The sequence below is a fragment of the Xiphophorus couchianus genome, chromosome 7 (genome assembly GCF_001444195.1).
Source record: "Xiphophorus couchianus chromosome 7, X_couchianus-1.0, whole genome shotgun sequence".
NCBI lineage: Eukaryota > Metazoa > Chordata > Actinopteri > Cyprinodontiformes > Poeciliidae > Xiphophorus > Xiphophorus couchianus.
In genome coordinates, this window is record NC_040234.1 from 29,579,942 (window position 1) to 29,600,146 (window position 20,205).

The following is a 20,205-nucleotide window of genomic DNA, read 5'->3' on the forward strand; positions in this document are numbered from 1 at the left end:
CCCCTTAAAATGTGATCATATCAACAAACGTTTTTACTTCAAGATAGGTCAGTGCACCACTGCTGTGGCATTAAAGGCATTTGATGTGGTCAGCAAAATGTGACATTTTACTCCCCAATATTTGACAGCAAAAATGCTTAAGCATCAACAAAAAAAACTTGAAGGGTGTGCCATACTTTGCACATGAATCAAAACTGGAGCAGAGATAGTCATTTATTGCTCTCTCTGCAGTCCATCCTTCTGAGAGGGAATTGGTTATCACAAGCTCACAAGAAGCCTTTATGGGGTATTGTTTCAGAGAGAGGCTTACAAGAAGCAGTATTGTGTTTGACACACCAGAGAAACCAGAAAGTGGCACATGAATCACAGGAATTGGGCCACGTATGGAGAATTTTACTTCCACATTTCTTTACTTATTAATGTTTAACAGTCCAACACTCATTGGTTGAACATTTCTTCATGAGCTTTCTAACTAAAAGTAAAGTGTAAATGTGAACTAGGGGTGCCGTCTGCAACATAAACCCTAAAAAAACCCTTGCCTGATTACCCTGCCTGTTTAACTCAGATCTTCACAGAGTCTCTGGAGCCGAGTGAGGTTCCTTTCTGCTTAACCATTATCCTGGTCGCCAACAAATGCACCATTTCCGATTAAATAATTACAAGCCTGTTCTGGTGTTTCTGATTATGAAATCTTGTGTGAGAATGGTGTTAAAGCATCTGAGGGACATCCCAGGCCCCCTGGTGGACTCCCTGCAGTTCACCTGCACTTCATTTTGCCTCACCTCAACCACCCAGGATCATATGGGACTTCAACTCTTAACATCTTAGTTCCACTTTTGTCCAATCTGACCTTAAAACATTTCTTCAGAAAGCATTTGGGTTAGCTGTGAGTAGCTGCAAATTTCAGTCAAGCTTGACTTTGTTGATTTTAGAGGAAGAGCTTCTTTTTTGGTTGGGAATCCTTTCAGCCTAAGATGATATTAAACTCACTTTAGTTTGTATAGTGACACGGGTGCTCCAGCAGTTTCCAATTCATGGCTATTTAAAATGGTCCTGCAGAATGATGCAACGGCTTTATTTGATATTTTCTGAGTTTTGTGGCTGTGTTCTGACCATAAAATCGTTGTATGTCAGTTTTTTGGTTGTCCCTGGGGATTATTTGAGATTGATCTCAGTGATACTTGGTAATTTCAAAAAATCATAAATAAACTGCAGAAGCTGCAATATAAAGATCTAAATTAAGATTTAGGAGTAAATCTTGTGTGATCTACAGTATGTCCAAACAAAAAGAGCTATAGAATGTCACTTACAGATGTAGATGTTTTGCTCTTGCTAATTTTTGAAATGAAATCAGCTAACCCTGCTTTTTCATACCACCAATAATGAATTGCCTGTTTGATTTTACAATTGTCTGCAATGCATTTTTTTGGAAACATATTAAGTCAAAAACAGGAATAAATGCAACATGCTTTAATGCAGAAATTGTGTGATGAAAATAGACAAGAATTTAATTTTGAAACATCTACTCCTCCGTTATAGTAACAGTATCTAGTTGCAAGGCACAAACCACCAACTTACTTTCAGTCAGTAGGGGGAGGGGATGTTTTCAGCAAGTGATAGTGCAAGCTGAACGGATTTTAGTCAGCAAAACCACACAGTATGGCTTTTTTGCTTAAGTGTGTTGAAATGTACTTTTCAATGTAAATAAATTAGTAATTTCCTATAAATCAGTTTGGAATATTTTCATGGATTTGCCTTATGCATATAATGCCCTTTGTTTCAACCTGTAATATTTATTTGTTTGAAAAACAATACTTTTATGTATATTTGTTGGGAATTATACATTCATTGTCGACTTTCTTCCTCAAAGTTTTGAATACAAAAATGTCTGATACAGGCATGTCCTTTTTAAAATTAAAATATTCTTTTAAGTAGTTTTGTTAATTTTTTTTTTTGTTCATGAAATGTCAGATTTTAAGACATATAAAAATAGTATTGCCTGCTGTTTTTTGTTAGTGCTGGAACTAGCCCAAGCTTTTGATTTGAATGTTTTCAAAGCACACACTTTTTACAAAAATCAGGCACAACATCCTGACCACTTGCCACACAAATTTCATTTATTTTTATTTAATTTCATAGTTACCCTATTCACATGTGTGTACGTATATCTTGTGTACAAATATCAAGACTTTGTTTCATTTTAAAAGCTACAAGCTACACTAAATTATTGAACTAAATATTCTGATCTGAATACTAAAAGAGCCGTTTTTATGTATTCACATTAGAGGAATCCAGTCTGTGAACGTTATCCAAACTTCGCGCATGCGCAGTGCCTATATTTTCTAGCCCGTGAAGCTACAAGCCAGCTAGACAACTGTAAGCTAGCACAGATAAATTGGACAAAGAAAACCTTGTGAAGAGACTGAATGAAAAAGAGTCCAAAGTGCCGCACGGTGGAAGGAGCGATTAAAACACAAAGCTATATGTTTTATTCGATATATATGGGAGTATAAAATTAAAAGGTACGTCATTACGACGTCTTTTTAAACTTTTTGTAAGCAGACAGGAGGGAGAAGGATTAGCCTTTCGCTAGCTGCTAGTTAGCCGATGTTGTTTTTACTTCCAGTAACAGAGCGTGAGGATTTACATTAGCTTCTGGTTAGCATCCTGTCATTGGGATCAGTGTAGGGCCTTTGTTTTTACCGGGTACTGCGGAGTCCAAACATCATCTTCCTGATTTAACTTGACGCATCCCTGATTTGATTGTGTTACAAGCGAGGAGTAACATAGCAAAGTGAAGCTTACAGATGGTTCGTGAGCAGATAAATTCGCTACATTTGCACTGTGATGAAGGCTAAAGTGAAGTTAATCTTGCTAGTGGAAACATTAGCTTGCTTTAGCCAAATATGTACCGTTTATTACATCATGTTTTCTCTCTGTCTAGTTATAATTATCGTTTTTGAACAACTCTTAAGCAGGGTTAAATGTGTAATAACTGTACAGTGAAGCCATGTAGATGACGATCGGAAATGACTGTTCTAACTGAAACCCGTGTTCGCTAACAGTTCTCTTTTCATCTTTTGTCGCACTCGTTTTACATCCTGAATATCGAGAATTGTGAGCTTTGTTCCACAACTTTAGTAACAGGAGTTGAAGATAATGCACAGATGCTGGAAAAATGTTTGTCCGCTTTGCATCCTCTGTTGCATTTTTGGCGTTATTGCAAAACTCTAGCTAACGTGTTAGCCAAACAGTAGTTTCTTTTGAATTCTCGAGTTCATCAAATTGATTTCACAAGAGCGTTTTTTTCCCCAAAACCATGTTTACCATAAGATGAAATATTCCAGTTTATTTCAGTTCTCTAAAACTCGTAGTGTAGAACAGATTTTCCTGACGTGAGCATAGGTCCGGATTTAATATTGTTGCAGTAATTCTGAACTTAACGTTCAACTTGATGGGTGCAATATATTTTAATGGTGTAAGTTTTTAGTTCGTTTTGATCTTTTCATAGATATTGCTATGATTTGTTGACAATGTAGTTTTTTATACAGCAATATTTTGATGATTTGCCTGCCCTAATCTATATTTGTTTTTTTTTATTACAGGAAGATGGGACAATGAAGGACTCTATAAACACATAGAGGGAAAAACTCCATATTTTACATCTTTCAAGAATTCAAAAGGTGATGCAAACGGTTTTTTTTATTCATTACCCATGTTGCATGACTCAGATTTTGTAGGTAAGCTAAGGGGGTGTGGGGTACAGGTACTGCAACATACTCAAAACAGATTTTGAGTAGCAAGCCTATGCATGCTAATACATGTATTCTCAGTATGAGATCTCATTACTGTTTGGCACATCCTGTTTCAAATGAACATACAAAACATGTTAGTGTTTTCTACATCATCAAAGTGTTCTACTTTGCTTGGTATTGCATATTTTCTTGGATTTAAAAAATGCATATATGTACATTTATTTAATCAGTAAATGTAAACGTAAACATGAAATCTATAATCACTAAAAGAGCTGCTCAAGTTAAACACTAGGCATAAAGGCATCATGCGGAGATTTCCACATTATAACTTTGAGTAAAAATACCACAATATTTCACATAATCCCTAACACAGAAATGTGCAACATGAATAAATTGTTTCAATTTAAAACACCAAAGTGACAAATATTTGTACTTGCACAAAAATATTGATACATTTTAATATATATAGGGGATCATTTATATAAACAGATTTTGACACATACACTGAAGCAAAGAAACAGAATGACGACCTGCTAAATTTTGTAATAGTTCCGAAGTACTTAGTGAGTATAAAATGTGTTTTAAGTTTGCTGAATAATTTGCTGAGCTTTCTGCTCTGGTACCTTCTTGTAAGCATGGGAAATGTGAGGTAGCATTCTTTAAATTAGCTGATTAGCAACACACGACAGCAGATGAGGGAAAGTTATTTCTGTTGTACTTTTTGCTAGGTACAACTGCAGAAAACTCCAGGACTTTCTCTCCAGGTCACGTCTCATTAAAGTGACTTTAATATAGAAATTGCATGGTGTACAATTTGTAGTTTTGAAGCTGTTCATTTTTAAAGCCTTGCTGTACCTTATTAGCAGTGACTGGACAATGCCTTTTATGACCTAAACACACATTAGACTATATAGTCAATAAGTTATCACAGCAAGCATCATAAACATAAATGGCAGTGATTAGTGAAACATTTACAGTCAGATGTTTCAGAAACTCATATCAGTGAGATGGAGCTTAAAATTCATGTGATTTTGGAGGTAATTTGAAGAGTTGGGTGTGGCATATTTAAGCTGAACTAAGTGGAATTTCATTTTCAGTTTTCCTGTGGAAAGAACTGTCAAATCTTAATTAGAACAGCAGCAATTCACACACAGAACAGAGACTTATTTCTTGTGTCTTCATGGTCATTGATGTCCTGGCGTTGGAACACTTTTTTTGTTTTTAGTTATCTTGTTTAGTGTTAGCTATTGGTGTAAGCTTTTTTAGTTCATAGTGTTTTTCTAAACATTCTTGATCGGATTAGAAGGTATAACATGACCCCATAAAATTTTGGTAATTTTCTCTGGACTGTCAAATTATGAAATGTTATCATGCATTGAACGATTTAGCAGCAGTAAATTTGCACTGGTGTGACTGCCAGATTTTGCCTTTGTCTTTGCATAATACTTTCATCAAAACGTGTCCTGGCCTGCAAAATCTCTGAAGTCAGTAAAATATCTAAATGTTTCTGGTCTGCTGAAGTACCAGTGTTATCTTGCAAAAAAAACAACTTTTCACCTCATTTGTTGATCATGTGTGTGGCATGTCCAAAGGTTTTCCTCAAATTTATTTTAATTCAATTATGATTATTACAGCGTATATGTCATTCTTTCTCTGTGTGCAAAATGTTAGCAAGTTTTTGTAAATATTCCCACCTGAATAGTATGTACAAGTATTTGAGAAACACTGCTTTTAAAGTTCAGGTGGACTTTACAGAAACTCATTTTCTGCTAAAAGTATTTGTTGTTCCCTTCTAGTGTTTTAATGAACACACTAAAATCATTATATCATTGATGCTTTCTGTATTGTCAGTTTCATTATCCTTGTTTAGCCGTGACCTTTCAAATATTTATTTACTACTAACATGATTTTTGCTCAGTTTAAAAACCTGATAAAGAGTTGAGCATTCACCATATCGTTATCATGAAAACCATCTTATAAGACTTTTGATTTATTGTGATAAATTCCAATTAATGTTTAAAAATGTCCAAAACTGGCTGTATTGTCAAGAATTAATTCATTTTTTTTTTTTTACTATTTTTCCTAATGTTTGTTCAACGAAGCATAAAAAAATGCAGGTTTGATAAGAAATACACATTTTTATATCACTGGTGTCCTAAGAAACTCATTTCAAAAATAATATTGTTTTCGAGCAGTACAGTACTTGTTTGTGGGACTTTGGCAGTAATGCCATGTAGTCAAATTTGACTGTAAAATCTAAAGAGAAGTGATATTTTTTTTTTACCATAGCTTTTTAGCTGTGATTGTGATTTTATTCATTTTGTTACACTTGTAGGAAGATTATTGTAATGTGTCAGAAATATTTGTATGAAAAAGGCTTTTCTGTGTATTTTACTTTTTAAAATTATTTGAAATGGTTTTGTTGCTAAATTTAACCAGAAAATCAAAAGTTGCCATAAACAATGTTTCTAACAAAGAACTTGAGATAGACTGATAACTAAACAACACTTAGTCGGCTTTAACTTAGTGTCTATAAGTGACAAAAGCAGAATTACTATGTGTTTGATTTACTATAATTTGTATTTATTATAAAATACAACTGATATAATTGCAGCACTATTTTGTCTTTCAACAACCAAACTATCTGTGGCGTTGTTTTTACAAAAGATACATCTTGTTTGGGTTTTGTTTATGTTTTAAGCCATTTATTACCAGAACAACTTTCCAATCAAATGTAACTTGTTAAATAATTTTAATTCAAGTTAGTGATTATTTTGCCAGGCATTTTCCACTAATATTAGAAAATGTTGAAACCATAGCTGATGGTAAGTTTTCCAGAAATAACACTGTGTTTTCTTTTTACTTGAAACTGTCAGAGCTTTAAGGACGTCAGTGAGTGGTACATCCGAGCCAGTGATGTCACGGGTTCCCACCCCTCCTCCTCCTGGGGAGATGTCAAGTGGACCTGTGGCAGAGAGCTGGTGTTACACACAGGTGCAGGAATAAATTCATTTATTAAATTATCTCTTTTGGACATCATATTGATGAGAAATAATTTTGTCCTGTTTTGAAACACGTACATTTAGGTTTAAAATGGGAGCTTGTATTGTTGGCATGAAATTAGCTCATAATTTTTGATACCCCGAATGCTACATGGATATTTATCTTAAATTGTCCTTAAAATTGATCAGAAATTGTATAAAATGTATTTCATTATATTGTAGAAGGTAGAGGACAAACCAATATGCTAAAATGAATTTTAAAAAGGCATCTTATCCTACCTTCTGTAAAATGCCCAAGTGCTTCCAGTTCTGGTTCTATTCCATGTTTGTAATTGACTTGGGAAATGACTATAATTTTTTTTTTTTTTTTTAATTGGAAAGCCACTAGAGAATACGTTTTTCAATTTAATTTAAACCTATTAAAATTAAAAAAACTGTTTTGAGTCCATGTACATTGGGGTCGACTGATTAATGACACTTAACAGATTAATGCCCCTGATCAAATTATAATAGTTTTGAGCATGCAAGTACTATTTAATGGAGTCATATGAACATATTTCTTATAATCCTTAAATGTAATTTAAGAAATTACTGGTAATCGTCAGTTGTTAAAGAGAGCACAAAAAGTTTTGTCAGTGCGAAGCGTCTGGAGGCAGACTGCTCTGTTTTGTATCAAAAGCAACATAAAGCAACAAAAATAGCAAAGGGGCAAAATGACCAGTACCCATTGATGTCTCCTTCAAATTTAAAAATAATATTTTATGATTTTTTAAAAAAAAGCAACTTACCAGTGCTGACTTGCATTTCAACCCTTATTATTTAGGAATATAAAGGGTTGCTCTAAAAATGTTTTATCATTCGACATAAACTTCTTTATAATTGGGATCGAATTAGAGTTTGTGTTATTGACTTTAAACCTGTTTTGGATTGATTGGACAATACATTTTTGTATTGAAACTGGATCTGTCAGTAAAATAAAGCAATAGTTTGAACTGATTAACTTCCAATCCATAATATTTGATAAAATCAAGTAATTTTTATTTCTGTGCTTTAAATAATAAAAAAATCTAATTTGCTTGATTTTTATTGGTTTTCAGGTCAAAGTAGTGAAGTTTTCCTACATGTGGACCATAAACAACTTTAGTTTTTGCAGAGAAGAAATGGGAGAGGTGTTGAAGAGTTCAACCTTCTCTTCTGGCCCTAATGACAAAATGAAATGGTTAGTATGAAAGTATCTTACTCTAAATTTCAGTTTAAGCTTTCTGTTGCCATAAAAAGGTTATTGCAACATATCATATTCATGCATAATCTAATCTTCATTACTTTAATCTGTGCCAGGTGTCTGAGAGTTAATCCAAAGGGACTTGATGATGAAAGCAAAGATTATCTATCACTGTATTTACTTCTTGTTAGTTGTCCAAAAAGTGAAGTCAGAGCAAAGTTTAAGTTTTCTTTGTTGAATGCTAAAAGAGAGGAAACAAAAGCAATGGGTGAGTTTTAGCAATTACAAATATTTTCATACAAACTTTACATTTATTTTGTTATTTATGAAGCTGCAGGTTTGAAGAATGTTGTAAAACTTGACATTGTGTTTCTATTTACAGAGAGCCAAAGAGCGTATAGGTTTGTCCAAGGCAAAGACTGGGGCTTCAAAAAATTTATAAGGAGAGATTTCCTCCTTGATGAAGCTAATGGTCTCTTACCTGATGACAAGCTCACACTTTTTTGTGAGGTAAATGTGATTCAAATAGTATTTTTTTGTTTAGTTTTTTTTTAAATAAATGGTATATTAAGTTGTTTTCTGTTGTGACTTTAAATCAAAGCCGCATGTCAATAATTACTAAATGTGATTGAACTATTTTCTTGTTCTGTTTTGTTTATCTTTACAAATAATTAAGCGGATTTGCTCTTGTTTTTTGGGGGGGGCGGGGGTTTTGGTTAAATTTCTTCATAGTGTTGTGAAGACAAAAAAAATGTGTGTGTTGATTTTTACATCCAGTGCCTACCCTTTTTAAATGGAAAGAGTAGCAGAATTATGTCATGGCTGGTTTGCTTCTGAGAAATGCTGAATTATGGCTCACAGTTTAAATTTGCATTGAATGACATTTTACTTCTACAGAGCTAAATGTTTCTTGCATCTTACATTTAAATTGATGCTTGTTTTCAAAATAATTAAATTCAGAATGTCAAGAAGAGTGAGTATGTTGGAAAATGTTCTTTCGAGGGACAAGCTAAATGAGGTGTCAGTGCAGCTGCTTTAATACTGCCATGATAGGTGAAAAAAAACACCACTTTCTATAAAGAGAGTAAGACTTTTGTCATAAATTATATGTACACTGCTTTGCAAAGGTATCCCTACATCTGAAACCTTTTCACTTTTTGTCATGTTACAACCACAAACTGGAATATCTTTTCAACTGATACACCACTACAAAGTGTGTGGAATAAAATCTAAAAGGTGCATCATGCTTTTTATTACTCAGCCTCTTTTACTCTGAGATAAAATCCTATTTGGCACAATACTTGTGCCAAATATATACAAATACTATATTGCTTTACAGTTAATTATGTGTTTAACCTAAAATTACACATATTCTGCCATATTGTCTTCAAAGTTGTTGTTTTTTTTTGTTTTTATTTCTAAAATTTGTTAGTGATGTAATAAAGTGATGTCTGGACCACTGTAAGAGTAAAGGCAGCATAGCTGCAGCTACATGTGGATCCTAAATAAGCTAAGTACATAGTGGGAGAACATCCTTTGATCAGATGAGACCAAAATCAAACTTTTTGGCTTATATTCAAAATGCTGTGTATTTACCTTGAACACTGTTGCCACAGTTACACATCATGGTGACAGCACAACGCTGTTCTGGACCTGCTTCCTCCACAAAAACAAGGAAGAATAACTTTTAAACGTGTCTAGTCCAACACGCCTGAATCAAATGGCTAAGCTGCCTTCTCAACATGTGGTTACATTTTTTAGAGTCCTATCAATGATTGATTATTTAAATCTGATGTGTTTTAAGCAAAGGTACATCTAAGAAGTGCAGGGCACTGGCCCTAGAGAATTGCAGTTTAGTACTTGTGGTTTAGATGAAAACATATTCATATTGTTCTACAATAAACTGTATCAGCAAGGTTAAATAAAAAAGCTTGTCATGTTGTAGATTTTTATTGGTAAGAAGTTTTGAAAACCATGTATCTTATTTCTTCCACTTGACAATTATGCATAACTTTGTGTTGGATTATTACATAAAATACAAAGAAATACTCGAGTTTGTGGCTGTAAATGTACAAAATGTGAATAAGTAAAAGGGACACAAGTACTTTTGTATAGAGTTGTAAGAAGTTGATTAATTTTTTGTTCTAAGATTATCTGTTTCTTAATCTATTGTTGAATTTGGTCTTTTTTTTCTTTGTCGTTTCAAAGAAGTAATAAAAATATAACTAAATATCCAAATGCTTCATGTTGCTGCTTTTTCTGTTATGTATGTACAGGTAAGTGTCGTCCAGGACTCTGTCAACATTTCGGGTCAGTCTAACATGAACATGCTGAAAGTACCAGAATGTCAGCTGTCTGATGACCTTGGGAACCTGTGGGAGTGTTCACGCTTCACAGACTGCAGCCTCTATGTGGGAGGCCAAGAGTTCAAAGCCCACAAATCCATCCTTGCAGGTAGGACATTTTCATCCCCCATCAGAACTGGCACGCAACATTCAGGAGCGCAGCGTCACAAGAGGCACTTAAAAAAAAAGACATCAATGCTTCTTGTGGATGACCTCTCCTGGAGAGCCATAAGCACCTGAGAGGCTAAGGAGGCTCTGTGCGCTGGACTTGATTTGTTATGGCCCAGTTCTGCAGTGGTTGCTAATCCACAACTTCACTCCTGCTTGGCTCTGCTTGACCCAGATGACTGGAGGATCCAGGAGATTGAGAGGCTGGCTCTATGCGATGCGCTTATCTCGATTAGACATGGTGGCTGCTGAAGTGTTCAAGGAAAAAATGCTTACAACGTGACTATCATGGAAATTACGCTGCAGTTTTGTTTTTTTGGCGGTCTGAATGTTAAATGTAGATTTTCTCTGCTCATTGGACACGGGCCTTAATCCAGAGTGACTAACAAGTGAGCAACAGCATTTGAGTTTTAGTACAGGAGGAAACTCTGGCTTGAGGTATTACCTACCGAATTTGTTCAAAGGAGAGAAGATGAGTGAAAATGTTTAAAGATGTGTGAAATAGGCATGTGATACTGTTGGAGTAAAAAGAGAAACCTCTAAGTGTACTGAAGCATTGACTAATCCTTTTTGCATGCAAGTTTATTTATTCATTTCTGTATTTACTTTAACAGCGAGGTCTCCAGTCTTTAATGCAATGTTTGAACATGAAATGGAAGAAAGTAAAAAGGTAAGAGCACCAACTTACTTCTGTCCTGTGTCCTCAATACACAAACTGCTTCCTGATTGCTAACATGCTGCGGCCATGGTAGCAATCAGGAAAATCCCACCAAATGGGATAAGTATTTGCTCTACAGTGCCTCTTTTCACACTTTTTTTAGAATTGTTTGTGTTTTGTCTAGTTATACCCTCAAACTTCAGTTTGTTTTGACTGAAGTGCCCCCAAAACATTTTATGTGATTCTCCAAAAGAAACAGTGCATTATTTGTGGAAAACAAGAAGCCCTAAAAACAGTGAAAGCGAGGCATGAACAGGTTGCTAGCCCTATTTATTCTGTTGCATTTAAATAAAACCCTGCCTTCAGAAGGCATATTGATGATTATTTACTGTAAGAAAAACTATTTTAAAGTATTTCACCATATTCTCAATTGTATTTAGCTCTTAACTTTGACTGGGCCACTAGTTTTTTTTTTCAGAATGTTGTGCTCATGCTGTTTAAGTTTTGCTCTTCATGTGAGCCAAAAACATCTAGGTTTGGCCTTATCTGATCAGAAACCTTCCTTTATGCATTTTCTGTCTTTCCAATGTGATTTTTAAAAAGAATATTTTTTGAAAAAATGTTATTTCTTTTCTCTACTACTTAACAAATGTGTATCAACTTTGTTGTTCAGATTGTGAAAAAAAAATCAAGGGTGTAAAAAGTTTTGCAAATCACTGTAATCCATGACATCATAATTTTATTGTGTAGTAAAGGAACATTTTGTTTAATCTGCAGAATCGAGTTGACATCAGTGATGTGGATCCAGATGTCTTTAGGGAAATGATGGGCTTCATTTATACAGGGAAGGCGCCAAACTTGGAAAAAATGGCAGACAATTTGCTGGCAGCTGCTGATAAAGTAAGTACCTGTGGAATTAGCTTTGTCAGCTCCATTTGTATCCGATCATTATCTTCCTTTAACTTTTTCTTATTTGGAATCCCTAGTATGGCCAATCCTCACAATTTCTAGGTGATTATCAATTAATAATTTGAAAACATACAGTAATTATATATGAATGATGTATTTTTATTTTCACAAAGAACGCTTGTGTAGCTTCTCAGTTACCCAGGAAGTGGGTGACTGAAAATCTAAGTGCTTAAGTAGAAGGAAACAGGACGACTGGTTTCTTGAAAACATTTCTCCTCTTATTCTAAAGACTTCTTTTTGTCAGGATTCTACTTAAGACAAAGTAGCTAGTTTAAATTACATCTTTATTAATTAAACAGTACATTTTGCATTCTATAGTCCTCGGCATAATTATGAACTTTCATATGCTCCACTAGAAATGTAAAATAGGTCAGAATATCCCGTTGGATTTACTGACAACTGCTGAGGTTATTACTCTAATGCAATGGGTCAACACCTACAAAATATGGATTTGACCCTGGAATGCATATGGCACATTTTCGCATCCCTGCTGAAGATCCTAAAAATAAATTATTATATAATTTTTATAGCAGCATAACAATAAAAAATTTTTTTATTTCATGTGGAAAATAGTCACATTTCAGATTGCCATACCAGCTCTCTAGTAAGATGATGCATAGTCTTGTCCTGTTAAATTTTTACATGGTTGTGTTCAGGAGGATTCAGAAGAGGGGATTTTAAGTGTCCTAGGGAAGTGTGTTTTGCAAGTTATTCATAGCCCATGCTAGGAAAACAACAACCTCCTAGACCAGTGTTTCCCAACCCTGGTCCTCAAGGCACATGCAGGGCACATGCATGTACCATGTTTTAGGTATTTCCTTGCTTCAGTCCAGCTGATTTCAATTGATGACTGATTAACAGGCGTGTGTTGAACTGCAATCAGTTGAATCAGGCACATTAAAGCAGGGAAACCTCTAAAACATGTGTGCAGTGTGAGGACCAGGGTTGGGAAACACTGTCCTAGACTACTGATGAATTTATTAAAAGTTAGTTTTAATTTTTAGAAATGGTTCAGTTATAAAAACTTCAAATTAAAGGTCAAATATTTCTAAAACTTTCAATTAGAAATTATTCCACTACAGTTAGGAATTTTTCACCAGGAGTTGCCAGAAAGTGTGACAGGCCATATAAAAAGCAAGTTGACAAGAAAGTAATCCTTTCAGTATATCGAATTGTAATTTTTGTGTTTTAGCAAATTCTTATATTCAATTTAGCGTGATATTTGTAAAATCAAAAATGTGTCTGATTGTCAATTTCTGAAACGTTTTGCTGTACTGTGTACACAGAGGAAGGGTTGTGTAACTCCCTTGAGCAGCATCTGAAAGTCACTGCCTCACATCTAGTTGGAAAAAACATCAGTCTCAGAATCTAATACAGCAATGCTAAACATGCATTTACACCATTTTCATGGACTTTAATTTGGGCATTTTAAACATGTAAGACCTCTAGCTACACAGTACTCAAAATAATTTGAGGTTTAATGTGTTTATTGGATAGGAAGAAAAATGACTTAATCACCTATAAGAGCTAATGAGGGTAACATTAGATGCTTCTGATCTGATTGTTGAATTGGTGCATTTTCATACTGAAATTCTCTTCACAATTAAGCATGACTATAGAGTTGTCAAGTTGCTTTATTTTCTAGCTGTAGAATTTGTTTTTGTTTAAAAGTGTCTTACCAAGTTGAATTAGTTCAAATACATGATTTTATTCTGAAATTTAGCATGTTTCTGTTGTAAATAAGGTAAAATGCATAATGTGTTCTATGCCCCTTTAAAAATTGCACAAGCCTGATCATTTTAAGCATGAGGCATTCTTTCTATCTAAACCCTCTGCTCAAAGCATTGCATTATTAAATGTTATTGACATGTTTTTGTAGCACAGGCACCTCTTGTGTCATATTAAATGTTATTGCAATGATTTGTTGCTGCCTGATTAGTTTTGATGATGCTGCGCTTTTGTGGACACACCTCTTTGAGCGCTCTGGAAGTCTGCCCCTCTTCCTTCATCTCTGTCAGTTTCATTGTAACAGAGACAGGAAACGCAGGGAAAATGCAGCACATTTGTGAGACACATTGCACATGTAACAACAACATGTGGAGCCTACTGGCAGAATACAACCAGTGGTTGCAAGCACATGGCATACAGGCAACATGTTATTTAGCTCTGTCCATCCTGAACATTTGTATATTGATGGAAAGGTGTGTTCCTGGATACAATAAAAAAGTTTTAGACTTGTTTGGATTTATAACTGTAGCTGATGGAAAGGCAGAACTAGTCACTTCATTAATAAAAGATTCTGTTTTTTAAATAATATTAGGAGTATAACCAAGCTTTTTGTAATGATCGTTGGTTCACTACGCACATTTTAACTGAAAACAGATTTGCGGACATTCTAAAATAATAAAATCCCTAAACCAAATGAATGTACTTCCTAACCTTTTAATCACAGATGTATTCTGTTTCCCCCTCTTGCTCCCACTCCAGTATGCTCTGGAGCGTTTAAAGGTCATGTGTGAGGAGGCCTTGTGCAACAGCCTTTCAGTGGAGAATGTGGCCGACACCCTCATCTTGGCTGACTTGCACAGTGCCGAGCAACTCAAAGCACAAGCCATAGATTTTATCAACAGGCAAGTATTGCAAAAAAAAAAAAAAAAGGCAAAGTGATAAATTCCTGCTGCCATTTCTGTTTACCAGCCCTGAATGCTTACCTTTTTATCTCCTTGCCATAGGTGCAGTGTCCTGAGACAGCTGGGCTGTAAAGATGGAAAGAACTGGAATAGCAAGTATGTAATTAGCTGATATATGTGACACAAGATTAATAACACGCTCTTATCTGTTCCCCCTACCAGATGCATTAGAATTCATTGTTTTAGCTTAGGCAGACAGAGTGCTGTTTGCCTTTTCAGTTTGAAGCCCCTTATCTTTGGATCCAAGTTATTAATAGACTCATACTTGGATAAAACCCGCAAAAAGGAATATTTGTTTTATTTTTTAAAGAAAGGAAGCAAGTTTTTCTTTTTGATGATGTAGTGCAATGTTCCAGGACACCTTGAACTGAAGAACTTTATTTTGGTTGTTTTATGCATGCAGTGGTGGATCCTGGATAGAGCAGAATTTTATGGCTCTATTTCTTTTGCTGGTTTTTGTAAAGCTTTGAGTGGCTGAAGTAACATCCCACCGATCAATAAATCAGTCTGTATAAGGAGGATTTTACTTTTTTGAAACAAAGATGACATTTAAGGTGTATTTGGCACTTTTAAACAGCCTTAGCTATTAGCGGAGCTGGCATTAATGACAGCTGGATGGATTCACTAGAGAATTTAGAGCACTTAACTGAAATTTGAAAAGGCTGCCAACATTTCTAAATACATTTCAAAACATAGATCTCAAAACACTCAAAGCAGCGTTACCACACTTAGTTCAGAATTCACATTATCTGCCTCAATTGTCCTTTAACACTTTTCACAGCTTGTATAAAATGGTGTTTTTTCAAAAGAACCTTCCTTTGATTTAATTTCCAAACACTTCAGTGATAATGAAAGTAGACACCTTTTAAGTTTTCTACTCTCAATAGTGACATTCACACAAAAGATTAGTGTTGCTATGATGATGTGTTAGTATTATTTTAGGGTGTGTTTGCTAATCAATCACTGATCAGGGCCAGTCAATTTTTTTTTTTGGTGCATCTCTTAGAATTAATTATCTGTTTATCTTTGTGAAGAAAAGTACTTCTGGTCCTTTTCTGGATGAAGATGCAGCTGCTGAGTCAGCGCTCTCCTGCATTACAATCTCATTTATGTTTATTGCTTTTTAATGTGCCGATCATGGCGTCTTGGTGTTAACTTCACTTTGCCTGTGCTTACAGTCACGCCACAGACATAATGGAGACCGCAGGCTGGAAGTCAATGATCCAGTCCCATCCTCACTTGGTAGCTGAAGCCTTCCGTGCCCTGGCTTCTGCACAGTGCCCACCCTTTGGTCTTCCGAGGAAGCGCCTAAAACAGTCCTGACTGCCCGACTTTGCTCCTGGACTATAAAGAAGGGTGTGAAGCATGGGGTTTTTACAAAGAAAAGGACTAGTGAGTGTGCCACTCTTTTATTTCCACCAAAACTGAACACACTTGAATAAAGAGGAGTGGAGCTTTCTGACCAGAGACGTGGGGGGGAGGCTGGCACATGGAAGTTTGACATCTGTGGATTGGAAAACAATTGATTCAATCGGTGTTGCTTGCTTTGCTGCCCCAGCTGAACTCTGTTTAGCGTGGGCAGCAAGCCAAGTTCTCTTCTACATTTTTTTTTCCTGTAATTTTCAAAATGGCCTTAATATATCTGCCATTGCTCTGGAGCTGCTCTAGAGCACTTCGTCTATTTTACTCCGTGCCTGCCTTGTCACAAAGACCAGGCCTCCTCCAGGTTGCACTAGTTCCCATGTATAGTCATTTTGATATGGAGTTCTATAGGAACGTAACAAAGGTTTAACTAAATGGGAAATATTATATATTTGTAATGTTTAGCCCGTTTTGTGACTAGACATTAAAAAGCATGAACACTCAGTGCAAGGTCAGTTCTTTACACTTTTTGAAAATATGCGTATGCCCCATATTGATGGCACCATTTCTATGTAAATGACAATTGAACCATCTTTAGAAGACCAATGTACAAGAAAGTGTGTTTTATTGTGTATTTGTCAGGGGGAGGGGGGTAGTAATCTGCTATTTTGAAGGCAAGTGTCAATCCATGTAAGATGGAAAAGTGTCTGTTTGGCCCAAATATACGAAAACATTGGAAATTTATGGAAATATGTTCTCCGTCTCCCATTCAAATTACATATTCCAGATCATACATCTGTGAAAAAAAAAGAAAATTTGTTCCTTCTTAGTATTGCCAACTTTCAAATATATATGCTCAGTATATTGTGGTGAACTAAAAGTGGAGAGACTAATGCATGGTTGTTTTATTGTCAAAAGAAAGTGTCAAAAGTTCCAGTTTTGCTTTTAACAGCTTATTTTCTGCAATTATTCGACATCTGTGCAGAAGTACATGAATTGAGTAAAAGGTTCCTCTAACATGCTTGGATGTCTGTAGGATGCTGAGCATCACATCTACTGGCGATGTTATTCTGTGTTTCAATAGGGGGGGGTATTGTCATGGTTATTCAGTCCGTCTTGTATGTAGTGTGGTGTGACAGACACTTCGGAGGATTTTGTAAAGTGAGAGTAGCATCATTTTTTGATATTACTCGTCAATCAGCGTCACGTTGAAAACTTTGGAAAAGATTATGAAGTTGTTGTCTGCAAGAATGCCTGCATTAACCCATTAAAACATTTTCCAGCAGTCTGAAGTGACTCAGCTTCATTACTTTTTTTTTTCTGGACTTAATTGAATGTTAGTCTCTGTTTTACCACAGATCTCGGCTTATAGAAGAGTGATGATCATCCTCGGTTTCTTTTTATGGTGTTGTTAATGGATGTGGATGTTATATTGCGGTGATTTGTCTTTTTTTTTTGCTGCATGTCTTTTTCAATTATAATTACAAAACCGCTTTACCGGCCTAATCAAAAGGAAATGCTCAGAGACTGCACTGTTAAAGTCCCATTGTAAATGTTAACAACCCCACCCCACCCCGCCCCCCACCCCCCACCTTTTAAAAAAAAACACATAAAAGACTTTTCCCCTCTTGTTTTATGTGAATGCGAGGCCCCAGCTCTAATTAAAGTGGATGTGCGGCCGCTCTTTCCTGCTAGAAGAGACGTCTTCATCAGCGGCTTGCTGATCCACGTCCGCCCCTCTCAGCACAGATCCTTCGAAAAGGCCTGATACCATCTCAGCTTCGGGATGCCTCTCCAACCTTTTATCTTTCTCCTTCGCTTTCCTCCACTAACTGCAGTGCTTGAAAGAGAAGCCTGCAGTTGTGCTGTCAAAATTGAAAAATTCTGCTGTCATTTAGATGGTAGCAAATATGCACTGGATGATGCCACGGCAAGAGAAACCTAAAGGGATCTTTCAGTATTTCTGAAGTGCTGAACCTACCTGCTGTTGATCATTTTTGGTGTACGTTTAGAAATGCATTTCACTAAATTGGAATGTCACTCAAAAGTAAATTTAGTTCAGTAATTTAATTCAAGGTAAGGATTTAATGTTGATTTTAATGCTTTATGCTTACTGCTGATGAAAACCCAAAATACAGTTACAGTTCTATATTTTATGACGCCAATATGGAAAATGACTTTTAACTCTAAAATGTTCACATTTGAAGCTCTTTTTTCTTTTTTTTTGACCATGAATGTTCTTGGCTTTACGATCCTTTCCAGGCTAGGATTATTGCAATTGGTTATGGATCTTTTTCTATCACACATTGCACATAACGCTATTAATAACCTTGGGCACATGCAACTCTGACCACCAGCTTCTTTACCAGTGACCTTTTGTGGCTTACCCTGTTTGTGGGGAGTGTTGGATACTGACCACTGGACAACCATCAAGTTACCGTTCTTTCCACTGAAAGAAAGGTTGGCTGTATTTGTTTTTTTTTGCTTTTCTTTTGCTGGTCATATTTTAATTTTTTTGTTGAAATGCACATGTATGAATCCAAATCAGTCGGTTCTGCTGGCTGAAGGTAATGACTAATTTAAGGATAGCCAGAACCAAAGTGTGCTTGTACCTTTTTAAAACAACTCAAATGTAGCTTCGGGGCACTGGTGGCCTTCATTTATTAGTAGCTGAACTGGAAGAAGGGTGGAGTGAGAAGGGGAACCCATGCAGCAAATGGCCTGAAGCAGGAAATCAAAACTGTTTGTAACTTCTCCATATTGTCACTTACTCCTGATTTTTGCAGTTTTTGATATGTGGTAATTGGAGATTGGAGGCAGTGCATCTTCAATGTTCTTCCTGAGTGAAACACATCCCAGTGAAAAATGTTTAGTGAATATGTAGAATGTAAATGGCAAAAAATCACTGCAATATTTTTCCATTTTCCACTACTATATTTTTGTCCTATGTTTATGCTCACGTCAAACGTTTTATGTTCCGTTCTTAGTCTTTGTTTCACACAGGAGAGTTCATTGGTGCTGCGCTAACTCAAGTTCCTGTCAAAATGTATCACCACTGCTGTCCAGTGTAAAAGTGCAGAAGATTTAATATTCATACAACGGCATTCAGTAGGATATTTCTGAGACTACTGTTGTTTAAAGATGATAGACCAGTTCTTTGTTTTGGACCCTCTCAGATTTTGCTGTTATCATTAGCATCCAGGACCAATAAATCTGGATTTCTACTACACTGAGAAGACACCAGGAGAGTTATCTACTACAGGTAAGATATTATATCTTATGATCTTTTAACAAAACCTAATTTCTGAATCATGACTTTCATCTGAAATCATTTTTTTTTCTTTGGTTTAGAACAGGGGTTTTCTAAGTGAAATGGTTCTCAAAGAGCAACAGACCTACCCACCTCTCAGCGAATGAACAACTGCATCCCTCTCCCTCAAACAACATTATTGCTATTATTTCTGTAAACTTTTTGCTAGATGTTCCATTCCTACATTTCACTGATGTGGGTTTACCTGCTTTAACTATGTGTAGCAGTACATGATACAATGTCTCAGTTGCTTTATTTACCTTGCTAAATGTATGAACTACTTTGTGCTGTGAACCCAGTTCATTTAGCCTCCTGGAAGAAAAACAAACAAAAAAAAATCTCCTGAGGCTTGACTAACAACATACAAATCCCAACTTTAAATAACAATGTCATGCTTCTTTTTTATGATTTTTTTATACATTGTTTGATCCAAACTACATCTCCCTTCTCACTATAGCTTTAGGCACTAAAAATCTATCTATTTTATCTCTGGCAATGGCATGGTGAAGTTGGGCAAATGTTCAGTTACTTTTTGTGGTTTAGAACAAACTTAGCAATCGATGTCACTACACCTCCATGTGTTACTGGTATTTAAATGAAGCTATAAATTATGTAAACTAATTTTATGGTCTCATAAGTGTGCAGTCTAAACGCCAATACTAAGAGAGGTGAAGCATGAAAACAGAAATACATATCAGCATGGTTTTAAGGGATTTGGATGAGT

At 35.6% G+C, this 20,205-nt stretch overlaps 1 protein-coding gene across 2 annotated transcripts; it reads left to right on the forward strand.

Annotated features, from left to right (window-relative positions):
• The first annotated feature begins 2,338 nt into the window (after positions 1–2,338).
• Positions 2,339–17,463, forward strand: spopla (speckle type BTB/POZ protein like a). Of its 2 annotated transcripts, none has more exons than XM_028024362.1 (12): positions 2,339–2,522; positions 3,606–3,683; positions 6,632–6,749; positions 7,855–7,976; positions 8,096–8,247; positions 8,362–8,489; positions 10,256–10,433; positions 11,107–11,162; positions 11,928–12,050; positions 14,607–14,749; positions 14,852–14,905; positions 15,988–17,463. In XM_028024362.1, exons 3-12 carry the CDS (start codon positions 6,672–6,674, stop codon positions 16,130–16,132), a joined length of 1,179 nt encoding a protein of 392 aa, XP_027880163.1. In that variant the 5' UTR covers positions 2,339–2,522; positions 3,606–3,683; positions 6,632–6,671; the 3' UTR covers positions 16,133–17,463. The 2 variants fall into 2 exon arrangements, with proteins under 2 accessions (XP_027880163.1, XP_027880164.1); XM_028024363.1 differs by lacking the exon at positions 2,339–2,522 and adding an exon at positions 2,663–2,810.
• Positions 17,464–20,205: the final 2,742 nt, after the last annotated feature.